We start from the raw sequence: 9901 nt of genomic DNA on the forward strand, positions 1-9901 counted from the left end.
AACCGTGAAATATTTTGTCTTCAGTTTGCCCAGGAGTATGTCTCTGGTTAATCACCACCTCCTAAAAATTGTATTTTCACTGGTGAGGACTGAGAAAGTCAATAATCTATAGTTATAGTGATGAATAATTAGATGATAAATATTTTGTCCATTTACAAAATCATAGTGTTAGTTTCTTCCCTAGATTCTGTGGTCTGTCTGTATGTAGGTTCTTCAACTAATAATGCTACCAGGTTTGAGTTTCATCTTGTGGAATGGGACGTAAATCCAATCAGAAAATGGTGCTTACTTCCATGATCTTGTATATATTGTGTCAGTGGACATGTCATTCAGGTCTGTCAATATTATAGCTCATAAGGTTCATAGATAGACAAGCTTTTCTTCTCCAATGAAGTGTGTATCATCCTCCACTAAGAAAAGGGGCTGGTAGTGATGAAGTTTCCAGATTAGTACCAGCTTGATTTTTACATGTCATATGTCTCAAGGGTATCGCTCTCATCATCAAGTTTTAGAGAGAATCCAAGAGCATTGCCAATGTTATCCAAGATTTCAGAAACTGTGGAACCTTTCTAGTCAACAATACCAAAGAATGAGTAACCCATTCCTGGTATTGAGCTCATTCATTCATTCACTCATTCATTTCTTTGGTCTCTGGTGTCATACATAATAAACTTANCTGTGTGAGTATTTAAAATGAAACATATATATCTGATGATTCAAATATTACATCAACAAATGAAAGACCACATACAAAGNTTTTTGGCCTTGTTTATATTATTCAGTGTGNTTATTTCATCTCTATTCATTTTTTTGTAAAATTAAGCCTGTTTTCTAGGAATAGTTAATTTTTACAAACTTAAATTACTAATTAAAATTCTTAGTGAAGTGAAAAATTCTGGTGTTAATATAAATATAATCTGAGTAGTTATTTACTGAACTGTATATATTTGTCATTTTAATAGGCATTTGCATTTTTTAATGGATTGGCACCTTTTCATATTTAAATATCATTTAAGCTCAATAGAAAGTATGTCTTGATAATGTTCACATGCACAATAGAGTGAATATAGAGAGTGGTATGTACATACAAATAGATACACACACAATATATAGTACAGTATATGAAACATGTATTTTGTCTGTGCAGTATATGAATTGCTATATATGTGCGTGTGTATTTATGTTTATCTTTAATTACTTTACAAAATGCATATATATTGAATGATATTATTCTATACTGTTAATTATATCATTTTCCTGTGTATTGGCTAAAAAAATTAAAGTTTAAAAAATTCAAAGGTCTTAATGAAATTAGATTCTTATGTGTATTTTAGTTTCTTTTTAAATTGCTAAAACTAAAACTGTGACCCACCTGCCTAGCCATCAGTCAAAAACATAGCATAAAGTTTTGTGATCAAAGATAATCACCCTATAAATATTATGGCATAAGAAATTTCTTCTCAAGAAAAGAACCAACTAGTCAACATATTCAATTAATTTAAATTATAATGTCTACCAGGATAGAAAACTATAGTTAATAGCCTTAAGGGAACATCAATATAAAATAAGTGACAGATTATTATAAAAGCCATAAAGCATCTACAGGAAGTTAGAAGTAGCTTTGACAATGCTGAAGCTCTAATGTTAGTTACTGACTATATCTATTCAATCAGAGAAATGAAGGAAATCCCTGTCCTTTTCTTAAATGTTTAAAAGAAATCAGACATTTATGTACTTTCAAGATCAGAAAACATTTGCCTATTCTTTTAATGAGATGCATATTTTCTGCTGAAATATAAAAGAGACTTCTAGTCTTATTAGCTCAGGAGCCTAGTATTTTATGGCTAGTTTGAAATCAATAATCAAACCCAATAAAAATAATTCGTTTTTATTTTACCCAATATTTGACACAGTTTAATTAATTAGCACATATCACATAAGCCTCAATTCCCACACATTAAATAGATAGAACACCAAGGAACTCATATAACAAGAAATAAGTAAACACCATCCATTAAGAAAGATAGTCATTGATAGGCACACTATATTGGGATCAATGTCAAGTAATAGGAACTCTTCACTTATTTCTCTTTATCTTATATATTTATGTTCTTATATCTAAAAGTTGTTTACATAGTTTCCCCACCAACTGTAAATTCCATGAGGCCAGGAAGGCAGCTCACTATGAGTAATAATTCATGGCTTAGGGATAAAGAGAAACTCAGACAGTCTTTGTCATCTTCTTAAACTTGACTTCATGGCTCCTGTGCTATGTAATCCTAAAAGACATTACTTCTCTCATTTAGTTATAATTTACAAAGTAATCATAAGAATACTTGTGTCACCAAGTATTTTAATAATGTTTCTTGAATTTATCATAAGGTGTAAATACAATTGCTTATAAGTATCTCATAAAGAAACTCTATGTGAATGGATGCACAGAGCAGATAACTAATGGAGAGTTATTGAATGGAATGACCTAATTTTGCATCTTATTTTACTCACTATGGAAACATAGAAAGAATGAGCATTTATGTATAAAGGCATAAAGTCTATGAATAAATATGCTAATATGTGTAATTTTCCCACTTAAGAAATTCTTTGGAAAGGATAAGAACTGTTCCAACTTATTCTAGCAAAATTCTTTGAAGTTTGACTTATGGAACTCTTTACAAGACTAGTTGGTAACTTAGGTTTGGAATGAAGAAGGGGAAAAGACAAATGATGCAATTATAGTATAATATTAAAAAGAACAAAAGTTAGATTTGTAGTATTAGGAATATTAAATGTGGAATATAAACATACAGTCTAAATACCTATGAAACCTAGTTTCAAATGCTTTGAATCATTACTATTTCTTTTGTCAAATAATTATTTGCATGATGATGCAGTGGATTGTGAATTGTAGATTAGCCAACAGATCAAATGCGCATTAGATACCACCCTCCAGTTTTCATTTACAAACTGTATTTCGTTAGTGTAGCATGTCCACTATAGAGTAAAGTTGCTTTCCATTATGAATCATTGATCTAAAAATTTATCTCCAGATTCTTTGTTTGTCTCTGTATAGACTGAATCCAGAGATGATTAAAATAAATTGAACTGTTTTCATTTAATTCAAAATTGTACACATAGGGAGATGGTGTCAGCCTGCATGCCTAATTTCCTGTATAAACCATGTCTCATGATACAAAACGAGAACCAATCATTTCTTTTTGACTATATAAAATGCAATAATATTTATCACAAAACAAATGCACTCTAAAGAAAACCGATTTGCAGCCGGGCCTGGTGGCGCAGGCCTTTAATCCCAGCACTCGGGAGGCAGAGGCAGGAGGATTTCTGAGTTCGAGGCCAGCCTGGTCTACCAAGTGAGTACCAGGACAGCCAGAGCTATACAGAGAAACCCTGTCTCGAAAAACCAAAAAAAAAAAAAAAAACCGATTTGCAATGATTTGATATGGATTTACTTTTTAACAAAATTCTACTGTGATACTTTAGGAAAACTATTTCAGTTTATCCATATGCTAGAAGCTGACTTCTACTTTCTCAAGCATCATTCTTCGTTCCACAAAAGCTAATGTATCTTACAAGCTAATACTGTTTTCATTTATCAGTCTTCTAATTCTGGACCTACTGCCACTGTTTCATACCTTATTAAAAAGGATGTTGTATTCTACCCAATGCATCTTCACATATAAGGATTATTAATTAAAGGAATTAGGGAACAGTTAAAATGATTAGTGGCCAAAACCGTGCTTTTCTGTCATTTTCTTTCATCATAACATGTTGACCAGACATGGCTATAGTTATATGATACTTATATTTTTACCAGCTTGGCTGCTTACTCTCTCCCTCTTGGTCAGCTCATAAGATTTTTGTTTTATGATTATTTTTGCCTGTCACATACATAAAGTTAGGAAATAACTTATGTTATCCCAGTTGAAACTAGCATGAAATCACCATATCTACATATGTGCATACTGAAATTTTTCTAGTGTTTGTTTACTGTGTCTAGACAATAAGACAAAGTTCTATTGTTAATCTGATAATGGAAAAGAAAGAATTAGAGGCGTTCTTTCCACAGAAGGAGTTTAGTTCTAGAACCTAAGCAAGTGGACAATTGTAAATTGACCCCATGTCCCACAGATGCCACAAATTCTACCTATACATTTCAGAATCCCATTTATGATGGAAAGATACAAATTTTTCTGTGGCAATTTACTTGATTTAGCATCTCTTTTTAAGTCATTACAAACATTTTAAAATAAACAATGGCTGATTCAATCCCTAAACCTCAGAGCAGGAATTCACTAATCAGTAAAAGGCTGGGGGAGATTATCCAAACACACAGAATGGGGTGTTGAATATCCCAAGTGGTAATCAAGAGCTATTCACTCAAGATACTTATCATTTACTGTGGGATACAGACATGCAAAAGAAAAGTCAATAATCACCACGGAATGTGTAGCAGTAGATGTAATGTAATGGGCACCATTACAAAGATTACAGGTGAAAGACTCACTCTTCAGTGGATTTGTAAAAGAGGAATTCATATGCAAACAACTTTAAACCCTGAAAATTTTGGGTAGATTTTGAAAGACACATTTAGGGAGGACAGAAAAATCTTTGATTAGAGAAACATGTTTGCACAATAATACATTACAACAATAGCATGAATCAGAATAAATCCTTCCTCCACTTACAGGTCCTATTGATGCTCTGACCATGGTACTAAGAAGTCTGTGCCTACTTCCTCTAAGGAAGGGGATGAAAATTATAAAGTTATAGAAAATTCACCTAGCAGTTCCAGATCACTTCACCAAGGCAGAAAGATAAGACAGATAACAAGCTTTCTTTTTTAACAGGTAGCTGTTCTGTTAATGACAGGTGGGCTTAGAAAAGACATGGAGCAGACTGTTGAACACACACTTGTAGAAGTTTCTAGAGAATAATACCATTTGGAAATGTTGAGTTTATACATTAATCACTTTGCTGTACTGTGATCATATTCTTAAGACAACTTAAATCGGGGGAGGTTGAGAGTCAGGATTTCAGAGGGTTTTCTGCGATTCTTCATGTTTGGTCCAATGTATTGAACATAATGTTATAGTAGGTGAGCATATAACTTTTCATACTATAAAGAACCAAGAGGGTAAGACAGGAAGTAGACAAGACAAACATACCTGTGAGAGCCAGCCCCAGGGACTGACTTCTTCCAGTCATATCTCATCTCCTAAAGGTTATAAAGCCTGCTGAAATAATGCGATCAGTTGTGACACAAGCATTCAAAACTCAAATCTCATGGAAGACATTTGGAATTATATAATACCGCTTTTCATAAATGTGTTTCTTATCTGTCTTGCTATATAAAGAGAAGAGATTCTGGAAATTTTCAGTTATGTATAAGGCTGATTCCTTATCAATAGCCCCTCAGGAACTGTCTGAAAGTGACTAGGTGAGTGGAAATTATAGGCCAAATGAGAATGAAAGTGTATGCAAATATGTTAAATGCATAGCTGTGTTTAATTCTTATTTAACATGTAGTTTTTGGAAAAACATAATAGCACCTCTGCATACTTCTAAAATTCTAAGTCTAGAAATACAGAATAGCAAAGGAGTGCCTGCCTCAATGAGCTAGCTAACATTTCACAGGGTATTAAGTTACAGAACAAATGTTAGCAGAAAGAAAGGGGGTAAAAAGTAAAGAGGGAGAGAAGTTAGAGTACCAGAGGGACAGAGGTGCCCCTCTGAGAACTTCTCTCTAGGAAAGTGACATGAGAGCACAAGACCAGAACAATCTGGATGAAGATATGGACTCTGATGGAGAAAAGTAGACAATGGACTTCATTCAGCTCACTGCCTAGGCATGGATAGACCTTCCTGCACATACAGCACTGAGATGAGGAATTGGCTTCCATAACTGCGGGCGACAGCACTGCTAACCCAGTCTGCTCTTAGGACCCTTGTCAGTACTTGAAGCTTTCATGCCAGGAGGAGGCAGGCAGTCTCTCTGTACAAGGTTAGAGACTTAGCTCATTATTTCATGGTTGGGGCCTGGAAGAACTGATGGGATATTCCTTGTTTTTAAGGAATGTGTACCCTTCTTATATATCTCAAAGATATTAATTAGACTGAAATGTTAATATGGTCCTTCTCTATTCTTAGACAATACTGGTGGGAATTCTATACCTCAGACCTTGGCTACCTGGACACTTACATGTTCCTACCATGTAAACACCAATGTCACGTGCATTCTAATGCAGGCTTAATGTGAGATGTTAGTGACTTATCAATTTATATTTCCTAGTATGATAAACTGAAATTAATCAGTTAGAGCTAAGGATTAACTTATTTCCTTAGAAATACATTAGTTTCTAGCAGTACTGTTTTTATCATTGCAACCTTTTATCAGATAAAATATTTTCTATTAAATTTGATAGATTTACGTAAAACTACATGATAAGCCTCCACCGAAGAAAATGAGTATCATTCTTCAAAGAAGAATCAATTTCTCATACTGACAGATGATGTATTTCAAATTAGCTGCACTTTAACAATGGTAATTTGATGTCTGAATTAATTGACGTCCAGAGGGAGTCACTGTTGAAAGTGCATTCTTGTAGTTGGGCAGTTCTATCGTGAGCTTACAGGAGACTCTTGTTTCTTGCAGGTTTTATCTTACAAAGTACTTTGCACTACAGAAATTTTTCACTTTAAAATTCTGATTTAATAAGGATTAAGTATATTTTGGACTGGGAAAATCATTTTCTATCTTTTGAGACCTTCTGTATTATGTATAGTATAGTACTTTATATATTAGAATTGAAAAAAATATGTAAAATTAAAAGCACTAATGTATTCAGAATTTCTTCAAAATATCTAAGCTAGGGTGAATATACAACTGACATAAAATGACAAAAAGAGGTGTATACCCCGGGTAGGTAGCACAGGTCTGTATTAAAGCTGGAGTAGTACTCAAAGCCTTCCTAATGAAGCTCAGAGACTACTAAGTCTATTGGACTTTAGGATCTCTGTTGTGGGCCTCTGACAAAACCATGTGCTGTTTCAGATAAGTAAAATATGGACAGTGAACTGAATTTGTCAAAATAAGTTACATTATATATCCTCAACTTTTATATAACTTCTATTATTAAAATTGTTCTTTAACCATGATGTGCATTCTGGTCACTCTCCATCCTCTCTTCTGTTCTTCTCATCCCCACTAAGCTCTACCCTTTCCTTTGACTCATTTCACAGTCATGTCCTTTGGTTTTGTTCTACAAGCTATTATATACAACCAGGGAGAACTGTGTAACATGAGCTTATTGTTGGAAAATCACCAGTGGTTACAGAACTGAGGACAGTTATTGTCCATGACTTCCAATTCTGGTAGCCCATAATCCAACAAGCAGGAGTAGGATCCAGTGAGTCCTTCCCAATACCCAATTGACTGATGACAGGCCTAGTCTTATGTAGGGTTAAGGCAGGCAAGTATACAGCCTCTGTGAGCTCTTGATTATGCAAGCACACACATGCACACGCACGCGCACGCACACACGTGCACACATACACAGACACACACACAGACACACAAACTCGCACATGCTGTTCTTGCAACCTTGAGCCCTCCTTCCCTCCTTGTTACTTAGCCTCCCTGGGTCTATGGACTGTAACATGACTGTCCATTACTTTACAACTAATATTCATTTATAAGTGAGTACATACAATGTTTATCTTTCTGGGGCTGAGTTGCCTCAGTCATGATTATTTTTTTCTCCTTACATCCATTTTCCTCCAAATTTCATGGTGATTTTTTGACATCTGAGTAAAACTCCAATATGTACCACATTTTTAAATCCATTCTTTGGTTTAGGAACATCTAACTTGTTTTTGGTCTCTGGCTATGATGAACAAAGCTTATAGGAACGTAGTTGAGCAAGTATCTTTGTGGTAGGATGGAACATCTTTTGGGGATATATCCAGAAGTTTTCTTAAGCCCATTAAAAATAAATAGTTAATTTAAATGGCAACAAGCTATTAAGGTATATTGTCTCTCTTATCTGATTTTTAATCTTTTTTTTTTTTTCTATTGCTGTGAACCAAACCTGGAGCCATTTGCTTGCAAGTAAAACATTCAACCACTGAGTTAAATTCCAACACATGCTTGTTGTTTTTTGAAATGTTTCTTTAAAAATGAAAATTTACCATTTACAGCAGGCCCTATCTTTTCTTTAGAAATCAGATCAAATTCTAAAAAATCTAGAATTGGAACAAATTGCTGTACATATACCAGTAAGATGGTATATGATGTCGTATGTCTGTAATTCCTGCACTCCAGAAACTGAAGTAGAAGGATGGTGCATGCAAGGACAGCTTGAGAACACAATAATACCTTATTTCAAATAAACCACAAATTAAATTCAGGTAAAAATCATCGGGAGGATGATCTGTGTGATTCCCTTCCACCAGCTCCATGGCTTAAGAATAGGTATGTACAATCTGTCACTTTATTTTTAGAAAGGGCTCAGGAAATATACTCTATCAATGACAAGTATGATATTTTCAGTTATAACTCAAAGATCTGTCTTAAAAATATCACTGATGTCTAGCCATTAGTGCTTGACGATGGAGGAGTGCACTTCTCAAGATCAAGGCATACAAAATATGTATTTCAGGACATGGTTATTCAAAGTAGTATCAACACAGATATCACGAATCCTTAAGCCAAGTCGGTTTAAATTGAAGTTTTATGAAGCATATTCTCTTACTTACCTGAGGAAGTGAAGACCCTGCGCTATTCTGTTGAAATGTTTTCAGATTCTTTATCCTTTCATGTGACCTTCAGTTAGAACATTGAGTATCAGAGTCTCATGTCACCAAGAATCCTTATTTCTAATTAGAAATCCATGTACTATTTCAGGATGGCTGTGACAGGAAGCTGATGATTCACTGGAAATCCTATACGACAATCTTGAGACGCACTGTGTCTTGAATTGTACTCTAAGCGATCCATTTGATGTCTTGTTTTCTTTCCACTTTCGCCTTCCAGTGAAATCAGATGAGTTACAGACAATCAAGAAAGAATTAACCCAGATCAAAACTAAAATTGACTCCTTGCTGGGGCGCCTGGAGAAGATTGAGAAGCAGCAAAAGGCAGAAGCAGGTAAGTGAGAAGAAATCAGTGGCCACAGATAGGTTGAAATTAACCCAGCACCATCAATCACAGAACACAGGCCAGAATGCTGAGTCACCAAGGTAACACAAAGCCACCAACAACTCTTGTAAGCCGAGAATCGCACTGATAGAGTTGACAAATTTTGGAACACATTAACCAATCTTTCTAAGATTGAGTTCATGAAAGGATAGCATTTTAATGGAACAATCAATAATATTTGAATCACAATTGAAATTTTCTATCTCAATATTAATTAATTTGTAAAGAAAATGAAGGTGAGTAATGGATAGAGTTGTCAGGAGACTATATTATTCACATTTCATTAAATTTAAGCACAACATAGTACAAAATAAAATTGCAAAGACCATTATTACAAAGCCAAATTTCACCCTGTGAAACATCCTTACCCGATTTCTGAAACCTGGAAGCCAGCAGTATGTCCCTGACAAACACAGGTCAAATTAGTGATTATCCCTTTCTCCGTCAGAGGGCTCTTTTTGAGTTCTGAGCATAGCTCCCAGATGCAGTCTAACATAGTTTTTACACTTTTCGCTACATTGTATTAAGATCATAAAAATGAGGTTTGGGATGAACTCAGAGCTGTTCCACATTTTGAGACTTGTGATTTTCTTTTTTTTTTTTTTTTTTTTTTTTTTTTTTTTTTTTTTTTTTTTTTTTTTTTTTTTTTTTTTTTTTTTTTTTTTTTTTTTAAGACAAAGTACG

General features: G+C 34.3%; 1 protein-coding gene across 9 annotated transcripts in view; it reads left to right on the forward strand.

Annotated features, from left to right (window-relative positions):
* The window catches only part of Ralyl (RALY RNA binding protein like), a 683608-nt gene that overhangs the window by 617224 nt on the left and 56483 nt on the right, over positions 1-9901 (forward strand). For all 9 annotated transcript variants that reach the window (XM_029537405.1, XM_021196091.2, XM_021196090.2 and 6 more), the window contains one exon: positions 9053-9166. In XM_029537405.1, coding sequence (XP_029393265.1) covers positions 9053-9166 — 114 coding nt within the window. The remainder of the gene's footprint in view (positions 1-9052; positions 9167-9901) is intronic.

Source organism: Mus pahari, chromosome 4, assembly GCF_900095145.1.
Source record: "Mus pahari chromosome 4, PAHARI_EIJ_v1.1, whole genome shotgun sequence".
In the NCBI taxonomy this organism is placed as follows: domain Eukaryota; kingdom Metazoa; phylum Chordata; class Mammalia; order Rodentia; family Muridae; genus Mus; species Mus pahari.